This window comes from Petromyzon marinus, chromosome 1 (assembly GCF_048934315.1).
Source record: "Petromyzon marinus isolate PM22_M1 ecotype Great Lakes invasive population chromosome 1, UKy_Petmar_22M1.pri1.0, whole genome shotgun sequence".
NCBI lineage: Eukaryota > Metazoa > Chordata > Hyperoartia > Petromyzontiformes > Petromyzontidae > Petromyzon > Petromyzon marinus.
The window spans coordinates 22,240,781-22,253,827 of NC_133667.1; the positions used below are offsets into that span (position 1 = coordinate 22,240,781).

The window sequence follows — 13,047 nt, forward strand, 5'->3', positions numbered from 1 at the left end:
CCGTCATGCACGTAGCTGCAGTTTTCATGAGTCAATAGCTTAGCTGTGTTGTGAGATATTTTACTGTGGGTGCTGCGTGGCACCCATGCTGAGTATGGGAAGCTGATGAGCCCTTAAATGAGTGAAACACGACTGTCCTATCATGCAGGCTGCCTACTTCACTTTATGGAAGCACTGTTGGCCTGAATATTGGGGCATGTTGTCAAAAAGTAACGCCCACTTTTACTTTAAATTAATAGTTATATATTTATAGTGATCTGGAATTGCTGGGGTGATTAGTGCACTTCACATTGAGCCCTGTGTCCTGATTTCAATGCCCGGCTATAACCAACAACAGTTGCAGGTAATATCTACCTGAACTAGTCCAGCACAACTCCCTCAAAATTCACCAACTCACTCACCCTGACCGTGAGCATTTATCTACAGTGAGGGAAAAAAGTATTTGATCCCCTGCTGATTTTGTACGTTTGCCCACTGACAAAGAAATGATCAGTCTATAATTGTAATGGTAGGTTTATTTGAACAGTGAGAGACAGAATAACAACAAAAAAATCCAGAAAGACGCATGTCAAAAATGTTATAACTTGATTTGCATTTTAATGAGGGAAATAAGTATTTGACCCCTCTGCAAAACATGACTTAGTACTTGGTGGCAAAACCCTTGTTGTCAATCACAGAGGTCAGACGTTTCTTGTAGTTGGCCACCAGGTTTGCACACATCTCAGGAGGGATTTGTCCCACTCCTCTTTGCAGATCTTCTCCAAGTCATTAAGGTTTCGAGGCTGACGTTTGGCAACTCGAACCTTCAGCTCCCTCCACAGATTTTCTATGGGATTAAGGTCTGGAGACTGGCTAGGCCACTCCAGGACCTTAATGTGCTTCTTCTTGAGCCACTCCTTTGTTGCCTTGCCCGTGTGTTTTGGATCATTGTCATGCTGGAATACCCATCCACGACCCATTTTCAATAACCTGACTGAGGGAAGGAGGTTCTCACCCAAGATTTGACGGTACATGGCCCCGTCCATCGTCCCTTTGATGCGGTGAATTGTCCTGTCCCCTTATCAGAAAAACACCCCCAAAGCATGTTTCCACCTCTATGTTTGACGGTGGGGATGGTGTTCTTGGGGTCATAAGCAGCATTCCTCCTCCTCCAAACAAGGCGAGTTGAGTTGATGCTAAAGAGCTCCATTTTGGTCTCATCTAACCACAACACTTTCACCCAGTTGTCCTCTGAATCATTCAGATGCTCATTGGCAAACTTCAGACGGGCATGTATATGTGCTTTCTTGAGCAGGGGAACCTTGCGGGCGCTGCAGGATTTCAGTCCTTCACGGCGTAGTGTGTTACCTATTGTTTTATTGGTGACTATGGTCCCAGCTGCCTTGAGATCATTGACAAGATCCTCCCGTGTAGTTCTGGGCTGATTCCTCACCGTTCTCATGATCATTGCAACGCCACGAAGTGAGATCTTGCATGGAGCCCCAGGCCGAGGGAGAATGACAGTTCTTTTGTGTTTCTTCCATTTGCGAATAATCGCACCAACTCTTGTCACCTTCTCACCAAGCTGCTTGGCAATGGTCTTGTAGCCCATTCCAGCCTTGTGTAGGTCTAGAATCCTGTCCCTGACATCCTTGAAGAGCTCTTTGGTCTTGGCCATGGTGGAGAGTTTGGAATCTGATTGATTGATTGCTTCTGTGGACAGGTGTCTTTTATACAGGTAACAAGCTGAGATTAGGAGCACTCCCTTTAAGAGTGTGCTCCTAATCTCAGCTCGTTACCTGTATAAAAGACACCTGGGAGCCAGAAATCTTTCTGATTGAGAGGGGGTCAAATTAATATGCAAATCAATTTATAACATTTTTGACATGCGTTTTACTGGATTTTTTGTCGTTATTCTGTCTCTCACTGTTCAAATAAACCTACCATTAAAATTATAGACTGATCATTTCTTTGTCAGTGGGCAAACGTACAAAATCAGCAGGGGATCACATACTTTTTTCCCTCACTGTAGCAGCATGTTGACGAACGCCTGGCTGTCTATTATTAACCGTAATATTTTATTAGGACTGTTAACATTTAACTTGTAAATCACTGTACAAACCAGTGGAAATTTCCACTTAAGGGCATTTTATGCAACCGGCGACTGGTTAGACATTCATTGCCAAACATATCCCTGCTTATCGAAGGAAAACCTCTGCTTCTGGCAACCTTAAATAACATCCCTATTTGTGCTTTGAAAAAGGTCGCATTGGCCGAAACGTCGTATATTATGTACTTTCCCTTTCGAGGCAGCGTTATTGGCGAGTCCGAAGAGTTAAATCGTCAAATTTGGAAACATTGCAGAGAAAAGGTTTTATGCACGTGGAGGTGAAACCTTTGATCTGGCATGCAGAACTGCAACCCACAGTGAGCCGTCGCCGCTGTTCCATGACGTCATCCCGTTCCGCAGCACATGACGTCATCCCGTTCCGCAATAAGAGCACAACGTGTCCTCAAGAGTACGTCCGCGGCGGAGATGGAACGATTAGATCAGCGCACGTGCAGGTACGATGGGTGAGTTATTACACAACAGGACCGTGAGAGATGGCGGCAGCTTGGCGGAGCCCTTCATCCAGCAGTGGATTATATTCTTTCGTATGATGGCAATATATTCAGGAGCTAAATGCCAACGCGAAGTTTTGCTGGCCACGAGAGGGCTTCCAGGAGTGAGTTCGCGTCGTTTTGCGATTCCACTTCCATTGAAGTTGAGGGCACAGTGGTTTAGGGGCCGTCCATAAATGACGTCACGCGATTTTGGACGATTTTTGACCCCCCCCCACCCCATCGTCACACGGCGTCACAAAAAGTCAGACCCCCCTCAAATGACGTCACAAAGCTCTGCCCCCCCCCCCCCAAATATATAAAACATGCTTCAAATGGCTTTAAACTATTGTCATTGTAGTGCGTATTTAATGTGCCGCTGCACTCTGATATTGTAGGAGAAAACATTTATTTAAAAAGTCTATTTAATTAAGTAGAACGTGTTGTCTATATTTATTTAAAGTTGCACATTTTAATGTGATGTCACATTTCTCAACCCCCCTCCCCTCCTCGTCACACATCGTCACAAATGTCTGACCCCCCCCCCCCCCAAGGTGAGTGACGTCATTTATGGACGGCCCCTTACCATATGGTCCACAGTTTGGGTTGCACGGCCACAGTCGCACTGTGGCTCGTCTCTAACTTTCCATTCATGAAGGAGATGTTGCACATCGGTCTGTTGATGTCCTGATGCGGTTGATGGTTACGCCGGTGTCTTCGAGTAATGTCAAAGCCAGGAGATGCGCTAATTGTTGTTGTTCAGCTCTGTTCACCAGCGTTCTTCCGGATCTGGGTGATTTCTAGAAAGTTGATAGCAGCATGTGCGATCCGAGGAGAAGGATCGAGACTTGAGTCGACGGGCGAGGAACATTGTTGAGGTCTTATTTAAAGGTCGGGTGGTTATCGTCGCATAGAAGCCATGCAAACTCCTTTTGCAAGTTTGCACTTCTGCGGCAGAAGCCAAGGGGTTGGTATCAGTTTCAGACATTGTTGGTGCTTTGAGCAGTTTTGTGTATGAACTCCCGGACTAGGCTGGCACGCAGTCCTCTGCCACTGACTTAGATCAGTGATAATGTGGCAAGTTGGTAGCGTATCAGCTGAGGTGCTCTCGGTCGTTCCTGCAAATTACTCTCGCAGGGCGATTCTTGATTGGTATTTTCAGAGATCTGTGGGGCTTGAAGGTCAGGCCTCTGTCCATGATGACCCCTAGATATCTTGGAGTGGGGTAATAAGCACACTTGGCGACCACAGAAGGACACATCAAGGGTGGCATCTGCTGCATAATTGTTTAAGTGAAACGTACTTGGTGTGGTTTTGGAAGGAATTGGTCGGAGCAGTGGATTGACTCTGACAGCACGCAATACATCGCCTGCCAGATTCTGAGTAACGTTCTGGTTGAAGGATCGCTCCATCTCCTCAGTGGACGTCCTCTTGGATGCCTTATATTCCTTGGCTGCCATTGCGTTCCCAGTTATAGTTTGAACCATTGTCTACGATCCCTTCCAGCGACGTGCCCTGCCAAAGATTGTTACCCTGTTCAGTTTGACTATTTAAATATACTATACATCTGTAATTCGAGTGTTTCTCTTTGTTTCGATGTAATTCCAAGAGTTAATCTCTCTTTCCTTTTCATTTTCAGTTCCTCTGCGATTGACCACGTGTTTTTTTATTAACCCCAAGTCTTGTGCTTGAGCAATCAATCATTTTCGTTTCATGCAAGTTATGCGAAGCTGCTGCGTGGATGTGGTGATGGCAGCAAAGGGCAGTGCAGCAAACTCCATGTCTCCCTCTGTACGTCTGTGCTTCCAAGTTCATGCTCCTCGCGTTCACCACCCCGCACTGACCGGCGCGGTGAAGTATGGTCATATAGTCCCCACGACCCACACATGCAGCATTGGGTGGTCTCTCTCAACCAGCAATTCCGTACATGTGCATACGCATACATCTTCATACGTCGCGTGATTGCTCAATGGAAATCATCACGCGATTACCGTATAAACTGCAGCACCCCCCCCCACCCCAGATAATATAACCTTGAATGGAATCGTGATCAGTGTGGCAATTCAATTCTTGGAGTCAAACGTGACACGTGGAGTGACCTCTACACCGTCCCCTTCCAACGGTTTGGGGGGGGGGGGAGGCCCTGACGCCACGGGGGCCGTCCATAAATGACGTCACGCACCTAGGGGGGGTCAGACATTTGTGACGATAAGTGACGAGGGGGGGAGTTTGAGAAATGTGACGTCACATCAAAATGCGCAACTTTAAATACATATAGACAACACGTTCTAGTTAATTAAATATACTTTTTAATACATGTTTTATCCTACATCAGAGTGCATCGCCACATTAAATACGCACTACAAAGATAATAGTTTAAAGCGATATGAAGCATGTTTTATTTTCAAAATGGAAATATGGTTTTGGGGGGGGGGGCAGAGCTTTGTGACGTCATATTTGAGGGGGGGGGTCTGTATTTTTGTGACGACGTGTGACGAGGGGGGGGGAGTCAAAAATCGTCCAAAATCGCGTGACGTCATTTATGGACGGTCCCTTACAAGAGCGACGTCACGAAGCAGGCCGCAGGTTTGGCGACCCTTGCGCTAACTGCAACGCCACCGCTCCCTACCACGCCCCCTCCACGCCCCTCCCTCCCCTTCCACGCCCCTCCCCCTGCTCCTATCCCACGCCCCTCCTGCCGCCACTCCCCCACACGCCCCCCCCCACGCCCCTCTTAGCTCCTCCCGTCTCACGCCCCTCCCCGCCCCTCCTCACCCTGCCCCTCGCCCCTCCCCGTCCTGCCCCTCGCCACCCCCTACTCTGCCCCTCGCCCCTCCCCGCCCCGCTTCTCGCCCCTCCCCACCCTGCCCCTCGCCCCTCCCCGCCGTACCCTCGCCCCTCCCCGCCGTACCCTCGCCCCTCCCCACCCTGCCCCTCGCCCCTTCCCACCCTGCCCCTCGCCCCTCCCCACCCTGCCCCTCGCCCCTCCCCGCTCTGCTTCTTGCCCCTCCCCGCCCCGCTTCTCGCCCCTCCCCGCCGTACCCTCGCCCCTCCCCACCTTGCTCCTCGCCCCTCCCCGCACTGCCCCTCGCCCCTCCCCGCCCTGCCCCTCGCCCTGCCCCTCGCCCCTCCCCGCTCTGCTTCTCGCCCCGCCCCGCTTCTCGCCCCTCCCCCCGTGCCCCTCGCCCCCGCCACCCCCCTGCCCACCACCATCCCCCTGTTGCACCGCGGGGAGAGATGGCCGCGTCCCGGCGCGGATTCGGGCCGCGCTTGTTGCTCCGCCACGCTCCTCCAGAGTGAAGCGACTCGTCGTCGTCGTCGTTACCACGCGTCGCGCGCCACGCGGCGTTGGGCCTCCGCGGTGGATTCGTTGACATTTCGCGTCAACACCCCGGGAGGAGGAGGACCGACGAGGTGGTTGTCTCCTGACGGACCGCGACTCGAGCCTCGTTAAGCGCGCCGCAGAACCGTTCCTTTCCACATTTTATTCATTTGCTATGCTCTGCCACTGAGCGTATAGCCTCCTCCTACCTGACGGGTTATTACTGTTGGTTTAAAAAAAAATAGCATATTATTTTGTAAAAAAAAATAAGTGAGAGGCCGAGGATTGGTTGGTGGTGGTGGTGGTGGTTGTTCGGGCGGGAGATGCGAGCTACCTACGGTGGTTGCTGCTGCTGTTGAAGATTCCCCGAGTTGAAGATTCCCCGAGTCGCAGGTGAGGAGGGGAGGCCCCGGGCCGATTAATGAGGTCAATCTGGAGATTGGTGACGGTCGTGCTGTTTGGTTGTTGGTGGTGATCTTGACAACAAACCGACCACACACAACGTTGTCAAAAAACCCAGTCGCCACGGTCATCCAGTAACATCAGCAGTAACGTCGTCATCGCCAGCGTCAACCATCAACAACAACCGGCGCCCCCACGGACACAACTCTGCCAGAATTACCCAACGCCGTTTGAACCGCAACAACAGCTATCATATCACCGTCATGATTTTTCATTACCAATCACCGCCAACGATCGATCACCTTCGGCTCCTAAGCGCAAATGGCAACAACATTATCACTGCCGTCACGAGCGCCACCAACAGCACCACTATAACCAACCATCGCTGTCACAATGATTAGTCCAGCACCAGACCCACGATTACCAACATCACTAGCAACACCAATACCTGGTCACTCTTGAAAAATATGCCGTCATCACCATTAACATCGTCAATAACGCCACCACTATCATTCGTGACTTCAAGCTCTGCCATCGGCAGCAATGTCAATGCCACACTAATCCTTGTCTTTGTCATAATTGTAATAAACATACGAAGGAGGTCCATATTATTTCTGTTCATTGGAGACAAGTATAACCAGATATAAAGTTTTGACGTTTTAAATAACCGGCCGCCGTTGGGAGTAATTGTCTAATTTGGGGTTTGGACAGTGACTGACTTACAAAAGCCTACTCACGTGAATACTGTAATGTCAAATTATGGTTAATAGTCAAAATCATAATTGGAGCACTTTGGTAAATCTCAGCATTTTCATTACAACGCCAAAAAGTGAACCTCCGACAAATAACAAACTGGCAAAATTGGCAAGCTTGCTGACCGGCAGATTATGTTGATGTGCAATGTCATGGTCAAAATTGTTTTGGTGATGTGCTCGCCATTTGACTCGCCTGTGGCGTCAACATCACCCAGTGTCCGTGATGGTTTTGAGTGTAAAATGCTACATCTGGGATATAAAGAGCCCTGGTCTATTCGGTGACGTTGAAAATAACGAGACAGCTGCTGTGCAAGGGTTTCCATTTACTGCCGGTAGAATATAGCATTCGGAAAAGTTGCCTGCTGGAAGAAGCTTCTTAAGGTTATTCATAATAATGTGTGTTTTTGTTTGGGTTAGATCGCGTAAATGTCAATGTGTCGTTAACCCACCATCACCCGAAATAGTCAATTAGTAAGATTTGTCACGTGAATAAAACGTGCCAATTAGTTACTATTTCAGCACACGTTTTGTTCACGTGACAAATCTTACTAGTTTATTGTCGGGTGGTGGTGGTGGTGGGTTAACGACACTTTTTTTATTTACGCCATCTAACCCAAACATCTCTTATGAATATTTGTTGTGTTTAGCTTGTTGTCCTTCCTCCGCACCTTCGATGAGCACGGTTGGCTGCGACGTACGGTGCGAAAGAAGTTCAAAATACATGCAACAATATTGGTCGCGAAAGCCTACCTGATAAACGGCGTAAGGTTCGTGGGTTAGGAATGAGTCTCTTGTCGACCGTAGCAATGTGCTGCAATTTGCCTTTTGATGTCGGCCGGGTACAACTCTGGGACAATTCAGTCAATTGCAGCAGAATGTTCATAAGGTTAACTGCATGCTTGTAGTATTGTAGTCCATGGATGTATCTACCGTACTTATAGTCCCCAGTTGACCTTTGCACCGGTAGATAACACTTGATTTAGATGGAAGCTTGGTTCCATGTTAGCAATTTTTGACTGAAAGCAGCTGCCTAAGTTGCAGTAAAGATACCCAAATATTTGTCAGCAATAATTTGAGCAACCCTAGATTGTACTGTGTCACATCACTGAATAATTATAGGTCAAAGTACGGTATATCCAATTGTTCATATTGATGTGCTATGTCTATTAAAATGAATACAACAATAGTTGTATGTGCAGATATAGGTCTTTACCATTGCAATATAGACTCTAAACCAGTGACTTGGGATCTCCAACAGAGATGAACGCTACCGTACACTTGTTTAACATTACGTTCTAGGCTAATTATATAGGCAATATATATGGGGATACGATGGGTGACGCTTCTATTTATAATCACACGCCGACTTCTGGAAATGCATGCCAGAAGCTCCTCCCATACGAGAATATTAAAATGCATCGAGGATATTCTTTCTTCATAGTGTTCATCACAACGTTTTGATTCCGTTCCAGCTGTGGTTTTATCACGTCATTTGAAACGAGTGTCAGGCGCGGTGCTGCTGAGGTCAGTGTTGGAACGGTTGATTTGCACAATCAGCGAAATACATTAGTTGCGTTTACGCCGCGTTTGTCTTGGGCGCGATCGACGTTCAAAACAATCGTGCGTGTGCTCACACAAACGCGTCCTGCGTGCATTATTCCCTCTAAACTTGAACGGAGCGCCACCAACGCAAAAGCAAAAGATGCAGGTCTCTTCATTTGCATTTCCTCAATGTAATTGCGGACGTGGGAGATTCATTTGGCATTATCAACTGCGTTTTGCTGCAGGCTGACCTTTGAGCATTATTTAAATAGCGCCGTGATGAGAACAATGCCCACCGTACTGTACGTGTGCTGTGTTGCAGAAGGTCATTTAATTACCCCTGAATGCTGCAAAGGCTTAGTGGATTGGAGTGCACGTGAATATACAGTATTTGACGACGAGGCACCGTCGTTATGCAAGAAAGTGCATACAAACATGTATACGTGCGCTGTGTACTATTCTGTGTTTTGGCCTTTGCAGGCATCATTGCAGGGTGGAACCATAGACGCCCATTGCTGTAAAACAATTGTTTGTTTTGATCGTCAAGTTAAACAGCACGGGTTCGTGTTTACGCGTCATCTTGCGTTCATCAGCATCAGCAGCAGCATCATCGGCCATGATGTAGTCCACTTCTGGACGAAGGTCTATCCAAGCCGTCATAATCTCTTATTGGCCTTGCAAACACAACAGTCCGTCCACACATTCACACAACCTGATTCCGTCGTCCCATCACCGCCGTGCATCGACTTCCGGCTGTGTTGTTCCCCTTCCTTTGGCTGCCACTGTCGGTGGTCTCAACCACTGCCCACCGAACCCTTCTTTCCAACACGGTCTACCCATGCCACTTAATTTTCTCAACAGTCTCAAACATGCGTTTGTTCTCAAATTTATATGTTTCTATTTCACGGTGTAATGCGCATTTACTTTCTTGCGTGCATTTTTTTTGTAAGTAAGCCTATAGTGGCCTCTGGATAGTTATTTCCGGATAATTCTGAAATGCAAATTGTTGCATCAAACATTTGTGATATTCACAAATTCTGCCTTTAAAATTATGTTAATTAATTTCCAGTATTTTATAGTTTCACTCCGTAAGAATGAAGGGTTCAGTGATTCACCTCCCCTGCGATCCAATGCGTTGTCACAATAATGTTTTTTTTTAACATTGTGGTGAATGTTGTGGTCGCTATTGGTTGGAGGGTTCACATGAATCCCACGCAACAATAATGGGGGGAAAAGTCACGACACACGCAATGCAATGGCATATATCGTGAGCTTAAGACTCTATTAATCGGTCCATCGTTACAATTGGTATACAATTTGTGTATTCCTTGATTGTTGAATTCGACCGTCAATTGTGAACCCCCCACTGCGTTGCCGAGGTGACTTCTGGTAATGCAGATTAGCTAAAGCGGAAGATACACTGTCTGTGAATCATACAGTGTGTTAAGACTGCTTACTACACAGCATTGCAGCGTGGATATCTCGTCAGCGGTAAGGGAAGAGACCGGCAAAAAAGCATACATACGTAAAGAGGAGGCTATGTAAAGTTTTAGTTGGATATAATGCTATAAATTAGACTGTAGTAAGATGAAAACATTAAAGCAAGCCTATAAATGTATGGGTACGTTAAATAAAACCGTTTCAGGGTATATTAATTATAGCTGATACGGTATTTGTAAGTGTACAAGTTACATCACTTCTTTTGTGAACCACTTGGCCCAGAAAATAAACAATTGGCTTTCTCGTAGATCTCCCGTTACTGTATCTGTATACATTGAATTGGATGTTCATCATATGAAGCGCCTCCTTGGGTAGCTGATAAGTCTGTTTTTTTTAAATAAAAGTAATGTGTTACTTGACTATCTGGAAATCGCACGCCATCCCAATAATCGGCTCATTCGACATATAATTGGGTTGAAGACAATATTGTTATTCAGCATTTATGTTATGGAAATGCCTCTGGAAGCACAAACCTGTTTTTTTTTCTCCTGTGCACCTGGTTGCTATTTACTCGGTGCATTAATTTAAAACGACACCCGGAGCAGGTTTATTGCAAGCAGATTGTGATTGGATTTGGAGTAATCAAATGGCACCGCGGTGGCGAGATGTTAACCATCTCGTTTGGTATGCAGGAGTTAGTGGGTTCGATCCCGACACCTCGTCTGGTATGCAGGAGTTAGTTGGTTCGATCCCGACACCTCGTCTGGTATGCAGGAGTTAGTGGGTTCGATCCCGACACCTCGTCTGGTATGCAGGAGTTAGTGGGTTCGATCCCGACACCTCGTCTGGTATGCAGGAGTTAGTGGGTTCGATCCCGACACCTCGTCTGGTATGCAGGAGTTAGTTGGTTCGATCCCGACACCTCGTCTGGTATGCAGGAGTTAGTTGGTTCGATCCCGACACCTCGTCTGGTATGCAGGAGTTAGTTGGTTCGATCCCGACACCTCGTCTGGTATGCAGGAGTTAGTTGGTTCGATCCCGACACCTCGTCTGGTATGCAGGAGTTAGTGGGTTCGATCCCGACACCTCGTCTGGTATGCAGGAGTTAGTGGGTTCGGACCTGACACCTCGTCTGGTATGCAGGAGTTAGTGGGTTCGATCACTGACGCCTGTATATTTTGAGTTTGTATGTTCTCCCTGTGGTCGCATAGATTTTCCTCTGGATTCTCCGGTGTTTCCCCTCCACATTTAGAAACATGCCGTTCCGTGGTATTTGGCTGTCTAGTTTAAATGTTTGATTTTCTTAATTCGCCTTGCTCATATGAACACACATTCTCATACCACTTCACACCAGCACACAGCATGCCGTCATCCAGGTGCAGCCGCAAAATGAAAAACAATGCTATGCCGTATGAAGTTGTTTTAATCTGTGACAGATTTTGAGTCACAGTTCAAAATAGTTGCGGGCCTTAATTTCCCAAGGCATGCATGCCATCAGTTTCTACGTGGTGGTAACCCGTGTTAAATCTAAATAATTATTTGGACGCAACTAAAAATAGAACAACAAAACGCATAACCAGCATTTTGTATTTTTGTCGTGAAGCAAGAAATTAAAAATTTAATAGGCATCCTGTCAAGCAATCGTGGGTTTTCGTGGAGGCATGTAGAATATCACACTGGAGTACAGGATACGGTAGTGTTGGTCAAACGAGTTTCCTCACTGATAAATGTGCAGCGAAACTTCATAAAGTGCATACGTTTTGACTTAAAGCTTTCGTGACTGCAGGAATTCATATTCTTTGGGTCTTTCGGTAAAGTCACGTAGATAGATTAAAATAAAATAACAAAAATAAACTACGACGTTTCGATCGCGACACAAGTCGTCCAGGATAAAAAAAAAACCGTCGTAGTTTTTTTTGTTATTTAATTTTAACCTATCTACGTGACTTTAACGAAAGGCCCAAAGAATATAAAGTGCATAATGGATCACTTTTACGGGTCTTTATTCTTGCTAAGGTGTGTTCAGTTCATAATGTAGTTTCAGTTCGTAATAATTCGTTCTATCGTGCACATTTTTATGCAAGATATTCTCGGTCCGGAGATTTGAAGCTTGTCAGGGTAGATGGTAAACCTACACAATGTATCAGGCCCATTTTTCAATCTTGCCTTTAACAGGAAGTGCTTGCATGACACATGCTGATTTACGCTTCCAGATGTTGTGAAAGGGTTGCCACTGCTTCCTGCCCTTGAAGCTTTGCTAATCAATTTTTACGTGCTGCTGCATCACTGAGCTTTTCACAAGAAAACTATGTTCCCTTATTTAATGTGCATGCTGGATATTGTTAGTACGTGAAGCCCAATAGAGTGTAAAACATTTATGACGTTATTATGAAAATTATCCGTGTGTTACGGAAGAAAATCATTGGCTCAGCTGTGCAATAGATGTTTTTGAAAAACGACAGTTTGAATTTCATCCACTGCGCATGATTGAAATAAATTTATCGTTTGACTTTGTAATTTTATTTGGTGAACATTATTTAAGTCCCAATTGTGTGCATACTTTCCAGTAGTAAAACGCACAACAATAATATTCAACAGTTTACCGCCGTGAATGGACTTAATTATAATCGTGGCCATTCATGATGCCGTCTGCATGCCACATGGAATTACTTGCCCAGTGAAGTGGCCTTAAGATGAGACTGGGACTGTCAAATGTGATTGCTTTCTCCTAGTGGTTGGCTTCACGTGGACGCATATATAGGGTGCTGACATAAAGTCTGAAAGTGATTAAACATTCATCCTTATCTCGACTGTCCTCCATGATAATATGTTACTGGAATGTTATCAGATAAGCATGCCGTTCTTGGGAGAGGACATACCCCGCCTTATTACCGTGGATGTAAAAGGTCTATTATTCGAAATAGTAGGCCATTGTATGCAAGTGCCAAACACTTTTTTTGGAACATTATTAATGATGACTAAAAATGTGTCTTGATAGCGGAGAAC

General features: G+C 46.2%; 1 protein-coding gene across 4 annotated transcripts in view; it reads left to right on the top strand.

Annotated features, from left to right (window-relative positions):
• Nucleotides 1-2,448: 2,448 nt before the first annotated feature.
• Nucleotides 2,449-13,047, top strand: part of LOC116956544 (C-myc promoter-binding protein-like) — a 133,219-nt gene continuing 122,620 nt past the window's right edge. Inside the window, exon 1 of one of the 4 annotated variants that reach the window (XM_076065699.1) lies at nucleotides 2,449-2,544. In XM_076065699.1, the coding sequence (XP_075921814.1) occupies nucleotides 2,453-2,544 (92 nt within the window). In that variant the 5' untranslated portion in view covers nucleotides 2,449-2,452. Of the gene's footprint in view, nucleotides 2,554-5,769; nucleotides 6,296-13,047 lie in introns of those variants that run through there. The other 3 variants (XM_076065689.1, XM_076065681.1, XM_076065700.1) reach the window with 3 other exon arrangements.